The 20,177-nt window shown below is 42.7% G+C and overlaps 1 protein-coding gene across 1 annotated transcript in view; it reads left to right on the forward strand.

Moving 5' to 3' along the window:
- Positions 1–1,787: 1,787 nt before the first annotated feature.
- The window catches only part of SEMA3A (semaphorin 3A), a 170,150-nt gene continuing 151,760 nt past the window's right edge, over positions 1,788–20,177 (forward strand). Inside the window, exon 1 of the mRNA XM_037390047.1 lies at positions 1,788–2,329. Coding sequence (XP_037245944.1) covers positions 2,218–2,329 — 112 coding nt within the window. The 5' untranslated portion in view covers positions 1,788–2,217. The remainder of the gene's footprint in view (positions 2,330–20,177) is intronic.

The following is a 20,177-nucleotide window of genomic DNA, read 5'->3' on the forward strand; positions in this document are numbered from 1 at the left end:
GCGTCTCTTGTCATTTTGGAGCTCTAATCCACTGCCTGGAGCATGAAAATGCTCAGGATAACAAGTGTGGGAATGACCAAAATCAACATTATTTTTTTTATTTTCTTAACAACGCTACTGATCAATAGAATTGCTGAATCTGGCAGATACAATGCCACGGGATTAATGAATTAAGCTCAGGAAGCAGAAGAGACTTTGTTAAAGAGGAGAGGGGAAAAGCCCCTTCTTTTCCACTGGCATGTGAATATTAAGCAATGAAAGCAGCAGTGACAGAATTTTAGCCCTTGCTTTGCCATAGCAGCAAGCCTTGTTCCGCGCGAGTCTTTACATTTTAATTAGAACCACACTGACACCCGCATTTTCAACTATGAACTTCAGCTGCAAAGTTAAGACTGTTTCCTAAATGCTGGTTTAGTAGCTAGGTCTGAATGCAGAAAGGAGATGTTGCCTTCTATAAAATGGGGAGCGTAGTGTGGTTGCCCTTGGCAGGAGCGGACAACAGGTTTTTAACCTGCACTAAACAATGATAAAAGGAAGGAAGAGATCTCACTGAAATACCACACTTTTTTCCCCCCAGAAAAGTACAGAACAAAATAAAAAGGAGTCATACTTCTTTGAGGATGCCAACGTTTTGTAAACGTTGATTGCCAGCTTCTCTGTCAATCCTGTGTTAGGAACGTCATGCAGGGCACATATATTTGACATTGGCTTCCAAAATGCACATTATATTGATATTCAGCACAGCACGGAAAATTTAATAAACCATCACTCGCTGGAAGGGGGCTGTTCAGCCATGTGGGAGGGGAGAGCTGCAGTTTGCTTATGTGTTTGTATTTACAACTCCTTAACATTTAGAAGACCTCTGGGGATTTTGCATCTCCTTTTGTTTAAACAAACAAACAAAAGCCATTATCTAGTTTCTTGGCATAAAAATCTAAGACCATTATTGTTATCATCATGCAGTATTAGAAATGGGAAGGATTGGAGCATTTTAACTTAGAAGACCACTTCAGGGAATACTCCAGTGTAATTTATAAGCCCCTCTAGACCTGTACATGTCTTGAACTGATGGCTGAAGTGGGCTTTACTAGGAATGTTTTTTGCCAAGCTGGAGCAGCGCAGGAGGGCGGGAGGGCGGGAGGGTTAGCGCAACCTTCCCTAACAAGGCTTTAAAAGCTTCAGCGGTAAAGTTACGCTGATGGAAGAGTTTGTTACTTGTTTTTTAACTGGGAACAACCCGAGGAGTATTACGTTATGGGCAGATGTTATTTACGTGGGTAGCAGCGCTGTGGGCTGTGTTGTGCTGTTGTTGTTTTGAAAGGGGGGGCGGCCGTGAGATGAAATACATAAATAAATAAATAAATAATAGTGGTTTTTTTTACAAGAAAAAAAAAAAAACCAAACCCCACAACTCGGACAGTGACATGAAATAGCTCGTGACAATCCCTCGCTCCGTGCCTTTCCCATGCTGGGTGGAGGTCATGTTCTCTCTAATCTCTGCTGCGATGCGTTTCTTTTTTTTTCTTCCTCTTTTTTTTTTTTCTTCCTCTTTTTTTTTCCTCTTTTTTTTTTCTTCTTATTTTTTTGCCTTTGTTTTTCCTTTTTTTTTCTTCTTTTTTCCCCCCCTTTTTCCTCCCCCCCCCCCCTCCTTTTTCAGTTGTTCATATATTTTTGTTTGGTTGGTTTTCTTTTTTTTTTTCGTGTGTGGTGTGACAGCAGGGGAAGGGGGGGTGGGGGGTGGGGGGTGCCGAGCTTCCCTGCGCTCCCATTGTCAGCCGCTCCCGGGAGCGCGGGCAGAGCCGGTGCCCCCCGCGCCTCCATGTGCGCGGGCAGCGCGGGGCCGCGCCGCGCCCGCCCCCGCCGCCCCCCCCCGGGACCCGCCCGCCGAGCGGGGAGCGGGGCACCGGCCAGCCCCGGCGCCGGCCCCGGCCCCTGCCCCCGGCCCGCATCATGCCGCCCCCCCCCGCCGCCCGGGGGCTGCCTCCTTTTCCGGCCGGCGGCGTGTGCGTGAGAGGGGCTTGAAGTTGCCCCGGCGGCGGCGAGGCGGGGGGCCGGGGCGGCTGGCGGCGGCGGGGCGCGGCGGGGCGCGGAGCGGAGCCCACCCCCATCACCTGTTACCTCCGCTCCCCAGGTTGCCTGAAGTTCCCCGGCAGCGCCCGGCAGGACGGGGAGCGCCACGGCTGCGGCTCGCAGGGACCCTCCGGTGGCTGCTGCAGCATGGGCTGGCTCAGGGGGATTGCCTTGCTTTCCTTGGGAGTATTACTAGCGGGAAGAGTGAACTGCCAGCATGTGAAGAATAACGTGCCGAGGCTCAAATTATCCCACAAAGGTAAGTCCTGTTGTTCTCTCCGATTCTCCGGTTTCCTCCAAACCTCCCCTCCTTGCCCCGCCGCTCTCTCCCCGCGCCACCTTCCTCCCTGCTTCTCCTTACCTTCCAGAGGGGGGACCTGGCATCGGGAGACATTTCGGGGGGGAGGGGGGGGGAACCAAACCCAAAGTAGAACAGAGGCGAACCCCCAGCGAAGCTCCCCGGCAGCCGCTCCGAGCGGCGGCGGTGCCCGGCAGCGCACAGACAAAGAGGAGTTAGTTGCGGTTGCAGCCCAGGGCTCGGGATCGTGCTGAGCCGTGCGGGAACAGGGGTGTCCAGCGCTGCTGCGCTATTTCTGCGGACTTTACTCTTTTTTTTTCTTTTTTTTTTTTAACATAAGATGTCTTTGGCCACCCAGCAAATCTCCCCCGTGCCGGGCGTGTTAGTGCAGCCACCGTACCCGCTCCGCTTCAAAAGGCACGGAATAGGCGCAGATTTTTTTTAATATATATATTTATATATATATATGTATATATTTTTTTCCCCCTAGTTGAGGCACGAAGTGGTTAACGTTCGAGTCATGAATATTCAGGCTGTACAAATATGACAATCAGATGCCGAACATAAGCAGTAGATGGTGGCTTTGCCAAGAAACTATAACTGAAAGGAACAGATCAGTCCAGAAAAGGAGGCAAGGACTGCGAGGCACAGGAACCATCGCCTATGGATGTTAAATGCGGTGCCATTTCTCCGAGCTGGGATTATTTTCCCTGCGATCTGATGCGCTTCTTTAGCCATCACAGGGAAGGTGTAACTGAAGGGGAAGAGCTGCGAGGTTGTCTTTACGTTTGACATTGTGTAATGCCACTCGGGCTGCAATTGCCAGTAATTAACTTTTGTATAAGGCTGCCTGCTTTAGAGGAGGGCTCTGGAGCAGGCAGGCTCCTGCTCGGCGTGGTTCGTCTCTTAAGTACATTTTCAGAAGCATTCGCCCAATCTGGAGAATGTGCAACTGGGAAAGAAGTTGAAGGCGTTGAGAACTGTAGGGTATGGTTTCCAAAAGGGAGGTCTGTGCATCCCTGCGGTCGTGCCTGTCTCCGAGGAGCTGCCTCCTCATCACGCTCGGGTCACTGAAGGCTGGCAGCAGGAGCAGCCACGGTTCTGAAAGCAGGGAGGAAAAGTAACGCACTGCTGCTACAGTGGGAAAAAAGAGAACATGTGTGTGCATGCCTGGTCATAGATGTCAGTCTCAGTTTACAGGAGAGTGTCAGTGCATCTCTTGCCAGTAGAAATACATTTTCCAATTAATTTCATCTTTCTTGTGCTGCAAATGAGAGGGGGAAAGTCCTGTCTGATATGAGGCAGACGTAATTTCTGCACTCCAGATGATAAAAAAAAATAATCAAACACCTGCAAAACTTGGATGCACTGTATGAAATAAATGCATGTGCAGGTTTTTATTAAAGAACACATGTATGCATATTTGTGTGTATTTACACTTGGTATGTGTAAAAAGAAGTGTGAGGGCTTGAGAATCTGTTAACTTGGTTTTCATAAGAAAAAACACTTGTATTTAACAGAAAATTAATTATTTTGGGTAATGGAGTCTGAAGAAAGCTTCTACCATAACTACGTGTCATGTCAGAAAAATAATTATAAAACTCTTAATTGCTTCCAAACTTTTACAGTTGTACTGAAACTCAGATTAGTATATAGAAGCATAAATGCTATAAAAATATCCTGTAAAGGGTTTTAAGGGCTAATTAATTATTATTTTTTTTCACCCTTTTAAAGTTTATTGATGGCTCAAGTCTGCTACCCCCGCTCATGTCTGCTACCCCGGCTCATGCCTACTAAATGCACAGAAACTAATTTCAAATGGTCATCAGATCTGACTGATGGTGGTTTGTTTTGTTTGTTTTATTTGTTGTTAGTTTTTTTGTTGTTTTATTTTTGTTTTGTTGGGTTTTTTACTGTTTTCTTTTTTTCACCCGGCTGGTACTGTATCCATGTGCAGTTTAGCAAGATTTTGCTACTCTGCTGATTGGTTGTATTCCAGTTCTGCTCTTGCTGGGAGAAAGAGTCTCATTTTCATTTTTTAAAATAAATCAGGCATCAAATTTTGATATACCCTCAGTCCTATATGAGCAAAGCAGGAAACAGAAAGGAACATTGAAACTGTTTTCTGTGATGGTAGATGGGTGTAAAAAGAAAATGAGTTCAAATGCTGAGCAACCCTGTTTTCTACCTATCAGAGAAAGTAAATGCAGAGTTAATTCAAAGCAAGTGAGAGACTGAAGAGCTACAGGAGTTTACACTCTGGCCTTTGATTCATATATTTGATTTAAAATGCGTGTAACCCTACAAATCAGCTCAGGCTACTCACGTGCTCCGTGTTAAGTACCGGTGTAAATGCTTGGCCAGGTCAAGAGGAGCGTGCTGCTGGGCTGCTGCCTTCATCCCTAAGTATGGGGATACCATTACTACTCAGGGAAAACTAAGCCTTATCAGCTGGTGCTTTTCCAGACAAATTTTGCTTCCAGCCACAGTATTCTCTGCCCAGCTCAATGTTAACACCTTGCGTAGGAACAGCCTGAAGAGCTGCAGGTATTGAAAATATGGCTTTTAGGTACTGACCGAATACCTTACAGGCTAATAGGTGTCTCTCGGGGTATGTCTCACTGCTATATGACTGTGTGATTCATCTCTGTTCAAACTGCTTGCACTTAGGAAAAGAAGCTATCCGTTCTGCCTCTCCTTGAAGAGCTGTGGGTGAGCAAAATAAACTTGTGATATTGAGGGAGGGAAAAAAAAAGGCAGGTTGAAAAAGAGTGATCCAAGTGACTTCTCTTTTCAGTGACTGTCCTTGTGTTTTCTTTTAACATGCATGCTTGTTTTTTGCCTAAACAAATACCTTGCAGCTGATTGTCGGTGCTTTATTTCAAAAGAAAGGCAAGGATGTGTTTTAACTTCTTGTTTTGCTTGACTAATTAGATGTCAAACATGGTTAAAAAGCTGGGGCATTTGCTTTAAAAGTTAGCAAAATGAGTCATGAAGGGTTAAATCCCTGCCAACCTTGATTTCCTATGGTCACTTGTTTTCAAAGGTCCAGTATTAGCTCTGCCATTTCCCAGGTTGCTGGACAGAAGTTACGGTGAGCTCCTATTCTTGCTTCCTCTTAACTTCTTGTCACTCAGCCCGGCAGAAGATGAGAAGCATCCTGCGAGGCATGTTACGGATAGGAAGAGGAAGAGAAAGTGTACAAATGCATATATTAAGGCCACATCTGCGGTCTGAAAAGGTTCTTTCTGTTTATTGTAAAACAGAGTTCTGGTTATTTGGTTTATATCACCTTGATTTTGGTGGCATATTAAAGGAAGGAAATTCGAGGAGAGCACTAGGGAAATCCTTGTCCAGCTGAAATCTGTGGTGAAACTCCTGTTGGGTAGCATCAGGGTTTTGCTCTGTACGTTTTAAAGTTTCCAAGCATTTTCATCTTGGTGCATGGCTTGCAAAGGTTTTGCACAAGTGATAGTTATCTCCTTATTTCACTCAAAGGGAATTAATATAATTAAAGGCCTGATCCAAAGTTCATTGCAGTCAGCAAGTTCTGGATCCTAGCCTAAATGTGATAAAACCAGCTATAAAACTGAGAGCTCAGCTGAGCCCTTCAACCTCCAAGCTCCTCTTTTTCTGTCCTTCAAAGACTCTGTGTCCTTATTGTAGAGTATGTCAAAAGTAAAGGAATCATTCCTTAAAGAATGTAGGGGGGTTTGCTGTTTGTTTTTTGGGGTTTTTTTGTTGTTGGGGTTGTGGTTTTTTCATCTCATTGGCTTCAGTGTCAGTTGTAAGTCTCTATTGTGTCACTGGGTCACAGATTCAGTTCAGGAAACTTCTTTTGAGCACAGAGTTCTCAGAAAGATGGTGATCAAGTTGAGTGTGCAAAGTTTAAAACAATAAATATAGTCTTAACTCCAGATGGATTTCTTGTATCGTTTATTGTTTCCTATTTTCTTTTGCTGTCCTCTGTATGGGGAGGTAACGGCACAAAGAGAGATGGAACCAGCGACAGTGACCTTTAAATATAAACATATAAGACCAAAGAAAGAGAGTTTCCATTAATGATTCCTTGATTTACAGATTTTTCCTGAGGCAGCCCCAATTTTTGTCTCCACATGAGTAAATCTTGTGAACCCAGCTTTCTCAAATCCATCTGTCGCGTCCTATTTGTCTATTGAAAATTACTAAATGCTGTAAGTATGTTTTGTAAGAGTACATGTGTGGTTCTCCTTTGTTATTGTTGCTCAATTGGATACATATTACTGGAGAATAAGTAACTGGAAAGGCACTGTGCACAGATTTAGCTCTACTGCTCCCTGGCTCTGACTCAAGCCATATTAAAAATAAGGATCTTGTTCAAAGTTGCAGTCATAGTGAGAACTGTTCCATCCTTGATGTGCAGTTGATTTACAATTTTATAGGGTGGATTTTCATACAGCTGAAATCCTGGCTTTTGTGAAAGCAATGGCAAAACTGTCTGTTCCCATCCATCCAACATGCCATGGCGAGGGAGGAATGACACCGCACTGTACGTATGCTAGTGTAAATATAATAGCTGGTTTGTAGTTTGTCGACCTGGTCTGGTTGTAGTTGATGACCTGCTGGTGGGTTTGGTTGTGGTTTTTCCTTTCCATCAAACTCTATAACTCGTGGCTCAAAACCTCCGCAAACATTGGGAAAGCAGGACAGAGTGGGAGAAGGAAACGGGGAGAGAAATATTAGCAAGGAAGCCTGTCTCCCATGAGTTGGGACCAGTACTAGAGTTTGTCTCAGATTTCAAGGTATCTGCCTAAAAAAACCTTTTGCTTGAGCTATCTTGTAAAGAGCACTGTCTGAGGAAAGAGCCTCTTTAACGTGCCCGAAAAGAGAAGGGCAGCCCAGGCTTGGGGAGAAGACTGTGAAGACAGGCACATGGGTGAGGTACACTATCTAGGCACAGGTTTGTAGCACTCTTCAGCTTCCACGGTTCCTGGGAGCATTTCTGCATGGCTCCAGCAGTCCCCGAGCCCACCACAGAGGCGGTGAGGATGTCAGATGCTGCCGCAGCCTCCTCAGCCTTCTTTTGCCCAGTGTGGCAAGCTCTTCAGAAGAAGAGCTGTGTGGTTTTTTTTCTCGTGTCAGTGGAGTAGGGTCTTCAGGAGACCTGGGGACTCTCAGGGGCAGTGGGAGAGTTACCCTGCCTGCTTCTGATGTGCCCCACAGGCTGGCAGGAGGGAGAAGCTGATGAAGGAAGTGCCTAAGCTCAGATCTTGCCTATATAGGGAGATTTTCTGCTAGCTAATTAGGGCCTGAGACAGGCAATGTAATTGGAACAAGGAGGGTGAAAACCTAGCCCAGCATTCTCGTTTTGTGTTTCCAACTTTCCCATTTAATTCCAGTGGAAAAAGTGGTTTCTGAATTACAGAGCCTCCCTTTTCTGAGGAGCTGGAGATCTCTATAATTATTTGTGCTATACGGTTTGCAAATGATGGAATTATTCAGGGAAGGTGCCATATTTATGGCAATGGAAACTCCTTTGCTGTGGACAAGGTGTGCAGCACACACTTTTAGTGTTTGTTACAGCATCCTTAAAACCCTCCCCTAGTGAGGAATTTAAACATCCATAGTTCCACTGAACTCAATGGATCTACTGATGTGTCAAGCCTGCCTTGACTTTTACTCCTATGCTTGAAGTTTCTGGATCAGGACTGAAGTACCTATTTGTTTTCGTAGGGTTTATTCAAGTATGATTTATTCCGTAAGGTTTATCAAAACAATATTTAAAATAAGAAACCCAGTCTTTGCAGTTGCTACAATGTAAACAGGTTATTTATGATAGTCTCTCCTGCGTGTGCCTCTGTAAGTACAGAAGGCATTTACGTGGAGTTCCACCTGAGAAAAAACTGCTAAATGATTTGTATTTTTAACTTTTTTTTTTTTCTTGGAGGTGTTTTTTTGTTTTTTATTCAAGGCAGTGCTATACGCTGATCCTTTTAATATGGTTTTGGTTTACCTAATCACTGGTTCTGCATACGGTCTTTAATGCCTACAACTGAGAAACATCTTTTTTATTTACTTCCTCTGGCCCACAGGCTTTTTCCTGCATGTGTGTACCTGGAACATGGCAATGGAAGCACAAGCAATATAAAGGTGCTCCAGTATTTTGAACATTTTCTACGTCAGCTGGAGCCCGGCTGGACCCTAGTTTGATGTGAAGCAAAATCACATCTTCGCTTGAGGCAACGCCTCAGTGACTGAGAAGAAACCAAACCCTTCTAGGTTGTGTCACTGGTTGTGACATTTTCCAGTTGTTTGAAAGCTCAAAAGGGTGCAATTGTCTTCAGTCTCCCACGTGCTTATTTTTAAGCAAATGTGTGGGGTGGACCCTGGGAGCTCAATGTCAAATTTTGAAATGGAAGGTCTGTAGCTTGTCCTGGTGCTCTTGTTAATTAAGGTTACATGTGAAAGTTGCTGCCGGTGGTGTGCTGGTGCTGGTGGGCGATTCAGCGAATTCCTTCCCTTGCAGGATTAAAGCTCCCTTCAGGAATGTCTGCAAGTTCATGGTCCTCCCACATACAGCCTTCATATAGGTTAGCTGCTCTCTTTCAGTAACAGCTGTGGATGGTGAGAATAACTGTGGGGATAGTACATTTACTTGGCTTTTCCTGTTTTTTTTCCAAATGGGATAGTGCCCCGATGTACAAGACAGAAAAGGATGGCCACAGCTGTTGAGAGCATCAGAGGACTTGAGGGCACTGTAGCCTTCCTCCTGCACCACAGGAGGTTCTCTCTGGTGCCTTTCTTTGACTGACACAGCCAGCCACACTGGGCTTTTCACTGTCAGTGGATGGAGAGGTACCTCCAGAGAGCTAATCTTGGGTTAGGCAGACGGAATGAGACTTTAAGGGTGCTCATCGCTTTTCAGTGACTGTAAAAGGAATTAAGCTCCATGTTCATTCATTTAGATTCTTTCTTTCTGAGGAGGTATCAAAAGAAGGTGCCAATTCAATGCTACGGAAGAACTTGGGCTGTTTACTGATCTAAAGCATCCTGATTTAAGAAATGCTCTCTGCTTAAATGAATATTTAAACTTGTGTAGAAATCCAACTGATTAAACTTATGTTTGCTCTCAGTACCTGTGATCCTGAGGTCACCTGTGACTCCATCTAAATTTGCATCACTTTCAGATATAGCGAGAAACAGACAGTACCGTCACATTCTTCATATTCTTAAAACGGTTATCTAACTTACATCTCACATGTCACATGTCACATGTCTCTCCTCCTTAATAAGCTCATCCTGAACCCAGTGACACTTGCTGGAAGTGACTGTCTGGGGCCGTAGAACTTTATTAATTTAATATCTTAATTATTCGGAGCTTTCAGTAAGCTGTCCCCTGACCAGCTCAGTTACTTTTTGAATGTTTCCACACTTGCAAAGAAAAATGTCTTCAAGACTCGATTTTATATAGCATAGTTTGCAATCAAAAAATACATATGTATACATGCATGTCAGAGGACAGGTGCCTCAGCCCTGGCTGTCCCCTTTTCCAGCAGAATGATTTCAATAGTGAGACCAGGATGAAACCTAATTTAGGTTCATTTCTAAAAATCTGAAATAGACCTATGGTTTGGGGGATTCCTTTCTCATTTTGGAGATTACAGATTCCCCTTGAGCTAAACACATCTACAGCAATCCCTGAAATGTGTGAGCACTAGTCTACTTTGTGTCACATCTAGTTTACATCCTTTGCTGTTTGATAGCTGAATGCAGTAAAGTCAGAAGTTTTTGCCATTCCTCTAATATTTTAAAGTTGTTTGACATTTGTTGGGCTGCCTGCTTATCTCTCTGGCTGGATGTTGCAGAAACTTTAGAAGAGCAGTCAAATAAAATTCTCATCTCTTATAAATATTTTCGTGCGAAGTTGGATCTTGTGGGGAACAATCTGAGGAATGAAGTAGTTAGATGAAAGCAAATAACTTGTGGAAGGAGGAAAAAGAAAGCTCTTTACTCTCCACTCTAATGAAGCAAGGCTCATGTTGGTTCTGACGGCCCCTCTTGGCTCCTTTTGAAATTCCAGCCTTGTGTGAGAAAAGGACACAAAAAAGCTCTGTGAGATAATTTAAAGGATTTAGAGCTGCCTTTCAAGGGGGAGGGGTTGGTGGCCTTTTCTAGAGGCAACAGACGATAAATACAGCTCACAAGTATCCAAAAGGGCTGCAGAGAGTGCAGGGTACAGCTTTCATCACCAACTGGTGTGGAATGGCAATAGCCTTCCTTTGCTAGACACGGATCCTGTGTCTGACCAGGGCATAGGGTGGGGTCTGTTAAGGTGAAGTGGAGATTTCGGGGTGTTAATATCACTTTTATTTCCTTCATGGATTTTTCCAGTGGAACTTTACTGTTTTTTTGCAAGAGCGTGTAGTCTGAAAGGGTTCTGACTGCTGCTGAAGCTCTTTCTCTCAGAACACAGCAAGGGTCATAAGCTCTTTCTCTCAGAACACAGCAAGGGTCATAGCAGTGATGGTGATGAGTGTTGCTCTACAGTATCTGTAGGCCAACGTGGCAGGTCCTGCACAAGGTCTCCATTCTGCTGAGCCCATGTGGTAAGTGCCAGTTCTGCTTGTGCCAGAAGGGACAGCAGAATCAATGTTTAGGAATCCAGGAAAGAAAACTGCATCCTGCAGGTTACTTTTTTTCTCGTATTCCCTTCTACTCCAGCAGATGAATGGCTGTATCAAAGCTTCCTGCTCTGATAGCCTTGCAGACAATAAAAACACATACCTGAGCTACCTGCAAATTGCAACATTAAGAAATCACTTGATTTCTCAGTTGCTGCTCTTCCGAGATGTGACAGAGTCCATCCACCAAGACCAGCTGCAAATTCAGATGTACAGGTTAGGGTATGATAACATTGTCGAAGGAGCTTCAGCTGGCACTTCTCTGAAATGTCCTAGATGTCAGCGAAGCAGTGTTTGCAGGATGTTGGCTGTGCGGTTATCAGCATGGTAAACCTCCCTCCGTCTTGCTGTTGTGAACATGTATCCTCGGTCATTTGTACGCCCGCCGTAAACACTGATCTCCAGCGAACAAGCAAGCAAGATTTCATCTCAAGTGAAAAAAAAGGTTTAGGAACTTGTTAAATTTGAAAGAACTTCCCTTGTAGCTCTTTTTCAAGGGGTGTTGTGAAACAAAGTAATATTATATGTTGAAAATTTTGGTTTTGTCTGTAGCCTGGGGTACTGAGATCAAGAGTAACAAAAATTTCCAATTTACTTTTTCAGATTTTATGTCTCCTCTGTGATGGAACTGTAATCTGCTGAGTAGTAGTCTTCCTTTTCTGACATTCTTTTACAATTTTATGTCTGTCTTCATTCTTTTAACCCCCACTGGAACTCACATGCTTTGCTGAACAATAGTCACACAAATTAGGAAAGTTTTCTTACCTTCACCTACAGATGGAGGCTGGAGGTTCACAGAAAGCCAGCACCACCGTGGATGACACACAGGAAGTCTGTACTGTCATGGGAATCAAAGAAAACACCATAAATGTGAAATCCCATTAATTCTATGACTTTTCTGTGTCAGCTTCTTCACCTGTAAAGTGGTATTAAGTGATCTCATGAGGAATGGCTCGAGGTCAGAGACTTGCTGTGCCTATTCAGAGTTATGTCATACTCTCAGAATAATCCCATTAACGCGTATATTCAAAGTTCAGTCAGAACTTATTTTTGATCAACATACAAAGGCCTTACAGGTACTTTCAAGTGATTATAATAATTATATTGACATCTCCATACACCTGTGGTGTGAAACACATGTCTATTGTCCAGAAAGCATATCTAATTTAATTCAGTTTGGGTATTCCAGACGGTTCTATACAGGAACCCTTCACAGTGTTTTTTAGAGCATCCACCTCTATTTCACATTAAATACACTGTGAAGGTGATTACCAAAGACTCTGGGGAAGAAGAGTCTTTGTGTTTAGTCTTTGCAATACTGTCTACCAAAGTATGTCAGTGCTTGCAAAATCCTGGGCTATTTCTCTGAGTTTGAGCTAGCCTTCCCTTTTTTCCTAATCCTATGCGATAATCATGTATTTAAATCAATAGGGAGTTAAAAAATGTACTTTTTCTTTTGTGCTTATCAGACAAAACAAAAAATGTCACTTTGGGCACTTCCACCCTTTTCCACCCAGTCTGGACATAGCTGACCAGGGCACTGGTCTCTTAAGACTTCTCTGCCCCTACAAGTGTACGTGTTTTCCTTCCCAAAAATTCTGGGGCACAAAACTTCTATTTGTTCCTGCACATAGCCCGTTTTCTGCCTTTCCATACCCAAAATGCTTCCCAGCTTTCTACAGGATGAGGGCAGCCATTCCTGGCCACCTGGTGCCATACTCAGTAGGCAGCTCCATCAGTTATAGCTGCCTGTTGGCTGGGACTCGCTCACTGGCACACTGTTAACTTGACAGCGCTAGTTCAAACACAGGAATGAGGACAAACTGCTATAATAAAGTCAGGAGTGGAATTGTGCATCTCAGTAAGATTCACATCTTCATTCCTAAAATAAGAAGGAAAGCACCTGTTCCCTTCATCAGCCTGGCCTATGTGAAAATAAAATTGGTTGTTCATATAATCCACGTACCTTAAATGCAGCATTTAAATATTACCTGCAGTGAATTAACTCAAGGAATTTTTTGTTTCTTTCCTTTTATACTTCCTCATGCCACTTACATGGTGTAATGGGTGTTTTGAATAACATTCTTTTTCCATAATTAAGTACTGGGTTTCATGCCATTAATTAAGAAATACGGAACAAATACAAGGCTTTGAATGATTTCGGTGTACCTTTGAACTTCAGGCAGAAGTTTTTAGTTTGACTTGTTAGATTACGGTGTCTTACTTGACCACGTGCTGCATAGTTTTCTGACAGTTTTGCTGGTGCTAAAAGAGCAAAGTCCAATTCTTGAGGCTGGTAATAACAGAGACGAATTTAAAAGGTTCTCTTTACTGGAGTAAAGAAACTTTTTCATTTGTCTTCAAAGACAGCAGTATCAAGTGTCATGTGTATTATTATTCTATATTAGAAATTTTAAGCTATCATCAATTATTCTGGTGTAAATCAAGTGTAACTTAGTTAAATGACTGTGACTGCAGTAGTGCATGTTTAGACCATTGATACTGCTAATTAACATTGCATCAAAGGGGCTAAGGACAAGACCAAGCAATACAACTCCTAGTTTTTGAACATAATTTCCATAGCTGAGACCATAAACAGCCTTTCTAAGGTAATTTCTCATAACTGCTGCTCTCTTAAAAACTTATTCTATCGGCTTGTAGGAATATGACAACTGCTGAATTTTGTTTCACTGTAGGTTCACCGTGCATAGAAGCTATTTTACCTTATGCCAGACACATGGAAGTGATCAAAGTATGTAATTTACATGCAAAAAGGTGAAATACAGCCTTTTTGAACCAGGAAATGTGTACTTGTGTTTGGTTATAAGACACTGAAACCACAGCAGAAAAGCATACTTCAGGTCTTAAGTTTTCCTTTAAAATAACAAAACGATTGGTGAGTGGGTAGAGTAGCAATGATTTTTTTATAATCACCATGAAAGCACAATATTGTCCTGAGCTGAACCACTCAGTCAGGTCTCTCAGACACCAGGGTTTAAGAGGCAATTGCTTACATGTGCAGGGCCAGAGCATGAACCTGTTCTGTGCAGAGGTGAACCGTGCTGGGACCCACTGTGCTCAGTAGTACAAGTCAAGTTTCTTCAAACATGGGGTTCAAACAGGCAGGGCCAGCTTAAGTGTCTGCTATTCATTTTCCTCACCTGATGACATGGCTGTCCCCACAGTGCAATGGCTTGAACCTACTCGGAAAATCAGGGGTTTTGAGAGGCTGAATTGTTTTGTTGGGTTCTGAGTGACCAAGGGAGGAACAAGCAAGAGTTCAGGTTAGCTCTGCCTTTCAGATAGTTTGGAAAACTTCTGACCCCCAGCTGATCTCCAAGAAATCAATACTTATTTTGCAACCAAAGTGCGTTCACTGTGTTCTTTTATTTTTCACTCCAAGAAATCTGGATTTTTATTTTATTTTTTTCCAGTATTACAGAGTAAGAAACTAATCTAGAGTCTGGCAGGGCTTTATTCTAAGGCATTGTCATATCTTTCATTCTGAGCAGAAAAATGGACAGATGACTGGGTTTCATAAATGTGTGGAGAAGCTGTCAAAGCTCCTATTTGCATGTGAATGGTCAGCTGAGGTAGGAAAGGAGATATGTAAATAATTCTCTAGCTAGCTCCTGGCAAAGATAATTGCATTTCAAAGTGCTGTGAAAAGCAGCACTATAAAACTTTAACCTATTCACAGGTATGGAAACTCCCATGCCTTAAAGAGATCTGCTGTAATAATGACCACTTGGGAGAAAATGAATCTTGAAAAGCAATATCAGGTCTCCCACTACTATGCATTTTCTACTTTCAATATTTCAAAAAAGAGAAGGTAAAAAAGCTGCCCTCGCTCCCCCCTCCCCCCACCCCCCACCCCTTTGGAAAAAAAAAAAGGGGGAAAAAAAGAAAAGAAAAGGAAAAAAAAAGAAAGCACAAGATCTAAGCAGATGTAGACCTTCATTAAAAGTCTGGCAGACAAGTGTGATAGGACTGGAAGAAATGTAAAGGATTTGAGTATTATTCTGAATTATGTCAGTAGCTGACCCACGAGGCACCCAAAATAATCATTACTTTAATCTTCCCTACAAACTGCTCAGCATTTGGCTATTCTGCTCTGCGCTCGTACTTCAGTACAGGTAGAAGGGCGGCATGTTTAAAACTGAATGTATCCTTCAAAAGATACACTTCTTCCTGCATCCAAAAGGGCGGAAAAGCGAATGTAAACAGAAAAATGAGGAACACGGAGCGAAAGAGAAGTCCTAATAGGCGTTGAGCCAGACAAGTTTCTATTATGTTTTATTGTACCTTGTGTCTGCTTAGATAGAATTGGCATGTGTGTATATGGAGAAAGATTTACTAAGCCATTTGTGCCTGAAACAGCTCCAGAAACTGTGATTAGGCAGGTGCAAGGACTAGAAAATATTTCCCAAGTAAATTTCACCTCCAGAGGTGATGCGGCTTATGTACCTACCCCTTAATCATGAGATAACAGTGGGCAGTTGCTGTAGGTTACTTATATTATTTCCCTCAATATCATCCTGTGGCTTCCATCTATTTACCTTGAAACACCATCATTTCATTCAAGCTCCATAACTCAGCGAACAGCTAGTGTCACCCTTGTAATCATTCACAGCACACACTTTCTCAAAAAGCTTCTGTGCACTCATTTGGTCTGGATGCATTGTGCTGAAAAGAACTCGGAGACAAAGTTAAATGCAATTTCATTCCCTGAATGTATAAAGGACAGTTATTTAAAGGCTCTGGGATTTGCTCAATCACACTGATGTTCCTGTAATGAACTGTGATTTGTCCCGATATTTACCAGGTTAAAAATGAAAAAAAAGGACTGGTCTTACAAACTCCTACTGACATGAGTAGTCCCATTGATTTCACCGTAGATGGCACTTGTGGCGTGAAGTGCCCTTTGGGGAGGTTATACAAGTTCTTCATCACTTACAAAATAATAAACCAATAAAACGAAGCAATTGTAAGAATCGCTTGAAATTTTTGAGCTTTGCCCAGATAGTGGGAAGAAATACTGTTCTCCTCCCAAATGAAAGTTCTTATTCAGTAACAATCCCTCCTGATCCTGCTTACCCCATGGCTCCTCTGTGCTCCGGCACAAGAAGGGCAACCCTCGCCTTGCTGTGCTGCGTTGCCTCCTCGTGCCCAGTAGGACACAACGTCAGCTGAAGTCGCTGCCAAAGACCCTTGCTCAGGCAGGTGGATCTTTAAGTCCTTTTCTGTGTCAATATGAAATTTGGTCACATTTTTTTGAATTCCCAAGCAAGTTTAAACTGAGATTTTGAGCAAAGGAGTGTCATATCTTATCCAAGCCCTCTCCCATTTTACCGATTTACAGGTCTTCCCATTAAAACCTTGTGTGCAGAGGCCTATCTGTGCGAATGTAACACAGAGCCCACATTTAGACACAAATTCAGCCTTGAAGCAGTTCCACTGATTCAAGCACAGTAACATTATAGATAAATAATACTGCAATGTTGGAACAGGTGGTCTGTAAGGCAGTTGTTCTGTTTCAGTAACCATTCCTGTATCTATCAAAAAAGAGCACAGCATTGTGGAAACTTTCATCCCTTACTGGAGTATTACTCAAAGTAATTAAAAAAAATTAAAAAAAATTAAAAAAACCCACACTTATGAATGGAGTATTACTCAAAGTGCTTCAGGCACTTGGAGTGAAAGTCGCTACTGCCTGCTTCTCACATGAGCTCATTGGAGAGGGCCCAGGAGAACCCCCCACAGCAGGAGACTCCAGAGCTGCTTTCCTGCCACTCCAAAGAGCTTCTAGCGCTAGCAGGAGAGCAAGGAATCCCTGCTCCTTTTCAAACATCAGTCTGACAAAGTGGGACAGTGAGCGTGGGGCCACGTGCTCCCTCACCCCAGACATCTTGTCAATGGGCTCTCAGCGCTCTTTGCAAAACAGCAAGAGGAATCTCGGATTGCAGCCGCTCAGATGTAGCCACTTGTGCAGACACTTCTATTATCCTAAAATTTATTATGGCCTATGTCACACGTTAAGAAAATGCAGAAAGTCTCAAATGCAGTAGAGGGTGGAGGGGCAATAAAGTTTTTCACATTTTATGATAGGTGTACATTTAAAGAAGGAAGCAAAAAGAATGTTTTCTATTAAAAACAGGAGCGGAAACCATTTGGGGCGTAAAATCCAATAGGAAACACATTTGCACTACTTCTGATTATGGTGCAGTTGCTGTGAAGTCCTTCAGTAGGCTCTAAGGGGCATCAGTTTTATTAATTGGAGCTGTTACAAACTGTGTTTGCAATCAGAGAACAAGGCACAGAGTAACTCATGAGTACGTCTGTGATGTCTTGAAACAGAGGTATCCTAACACTTCCCTAGTGCTGGCCAAGGATGATGCTGAAAGGTAGAAATTGCATTATATATTATCATAGATACAACAGATTTGCATGTACAGAGGACCACTTACTGTAAGAAAGTCTCTGAGCCTGTTCAAGACATCTATACAAAATTGCCGGCCAGTGGCAGAGTGCATGGGGTGTAAATACAGCACGGAAAACTCCTTCCCCTGCTTTTTCCTGCTGAGACCAGAAGCTCTCTCACACCTGACTAGTCTTTACTCTTTAAAGAAGGGATTTTTGGGGTCTGGCTAAGCTCAGCCTACCCCTCTGTGATGCTAAGCTGAGGGAAGAAACTGAAATTCTGAAATTCCGAAATTCCGAATTCTGAAAGTATCCTTAGGTGCATGCATGCATTTACCTATATCATGTATACAAATACAAAGCTATTTTCACACTTATACTTAGGCCAGATCCATAAACAGTGTAAAGTTACGCCACGCCCTGCTGCAAATTATTTTTAGCTGTTCCTCAGTGTAAATGTCTAATTCCAAATTAAGTTTCAAAATACTGAATGATGTGTTTGGTGTTTCAGTGGGTATAAATGTTTGCGTTGCATAGTGAATGATTTAAGCACAAAAGGTCTTGCATTCCTAAATCTGTTACAGAATGTGGGTGGGAGGTGGATCTTTTCTCCTTTGCTCATACCAGGAAACAAAGAATGAATGAACTTTTGTCACTAATATCAAGACAGCAGTAACATTAATTGAAGGTACATGTGTACGGTGTGGAGAGAATGAGAGCTTGCTTACAGTAAAAATTTCTGAAAACCAGGACATTGGCTTTTAGTGCCTGTACACGGTGTTAGCGCTGTGAATATGGAAACTACCGAAACATGAGCCTTCTGCAGTGGTCAGTTAATTAGGCCAAATATGGAGGAGATCACATACTATTTAAACAAACCTTAAACCCACAAAGAAACCAAACCCAGCTCAATCCAAACTAAAAAACCCACACCAAAAAACCTAGCACAATTTTCTTCAGCTCTGACATAGGGGCTATCAGAAGCTGTGTCTTCTTCTGCCCTCATGTTCTTTCCTTAATCATCCATGGCTGGTCTTCAGTAGTGGCTACAATAGACTGGCTTTTGGTCTGGATGGATGTCTCTGTTCCCATCTCCAAGATGTTCCTATCTCCAAGGTCAGCCTGTAGATTTCTGCACCAGTGTCAGGATTCATGCTCAGCTTACCCATGGCGACAAGATGAGCCCCATGTATACCTGCTTAGGAACAGTTACGAGAAAGAAATAAGAAATAAAGAAGAAGAATTAGTAAGAAAAAAGAAATGTTTGGAGTTTTTTAGCAGTGTCCCTGTGTCTTAAACTGGAAAGGGAATGAAATTTTATTCTTATGTGCATTTAAAAAAACAGTACAAAACAAAACACACACACACACACACACGCAAAACCAACAAACCCCCCAAACAGAGCTATTTCTAATGAAAACATTACTCATACTAGTATCATAGCCATGACTTTACATTTATTGGCATAAATGCAAATTTATAAAGCTGTGTGGATGTTTGCCATATGCAAATCCATCCATCCATAAATCAGCGTACAGACTGGAGACTGCACAGCTGAAGTGACTGTAATGGTAAATGAAACCTTTCACCACAAGGTCAAATGCAGTTCAGCATATGTGGTAAATGAAAAAGCACTATCATACAGCCATTGATTGGTGGCACGTGTGGAACGAATGACTGACCAGTTCACAGTCTTCACCATCACAACTGGCACCCCAGGTCCAAGCTGGCAAATGGGTCAGAGCTGAGCCATGATGGCAAAGTGCTGAAGCAACCTGGCTGATGACCATTCTCTCTAAGTCATGTATAAACAGAGAATTTGCCTTATGGGACTGTCTGGTGGTACATTACAAGGATTAGGCAGGTGTTTTCCATCAAAATGAATTGTCAATGAAAAAGGAAGTTTCCATTTAATCAAAATTTTCCACCAGTTCTATGCAAATGAAAACATTACTTTGTTGCGCTGGTCTAAGGCACATAATATTGTATTCATCTGACATTAACCTCTGTGTGTTCAGGGTAACAGCAAGGTTTGTAAGAGCTTCATGTGGCTTTGCTTTCTTCCCCATTCTTTCCTGCACAGGAACATAACTACCATTAAAATCTCTGGGAGTACTTCAGAAATCAGCATAAGGCTTATATGAGAGCAGGACAGCATAGAACATGTAGCCCAGCCTAAAATCCTGGCCAACAGGTCCAAAGCAGGGATGAGCCGTGTTGATCCTGTGTATAAGATGCAGTTCAGTGCCAGAGGATGCCATAGACCACAGGACACGCTCAGAAGCATTTCCAGGCTTCTTGTTTTGGGGATGTGATTTGTCCACGTCTGTGCGGTGGAGCATATGCACTGCTTCTTCTCCCCATCAAAAGCCCAAGAAAGCTAGACACCCAGACCAGAGCAGATGTAGATGAAATGATCAAAAGCAAAAGTTACACATTCCTGGATTTCATGGAAATGTTGTCACTCTGTGAAAAGTTCAGGATTTTGACTGTTTGTCTTAATTTAAAAACAGATGTTGGAATATTGTAATTTCCCGTGAGATAAAAAAATTCCTTGCTTTTCTCAGCTTTACTTACTCCTGCTATGAAACTGTGTTGTCCCAGAAAAACAGTGCTTTGTAAAGCTCCAATGTGAGTTGTGAAGCTCCAAACCATCTTGACATATACAACTATGTGTTAATGTCAAAACATAGTCCTTGACATTTATTGCAGCAAAAACAGCATTAAAA

This window comes from Falco rusticolus, chromosome 5 (assembly GCF_015220075.1).
Source record: "Falco rusticolus isolate bFalRus1 chromosome 5, bFalRus1.pri, whole genome shotgun sequence".
Taxonomy (NCBI): domain Eukaryota; kingdom Metazoa; phylum Chordata; class Aves; order Falconiformes; family Falconidae; genus Falco; species Falco rusticolus.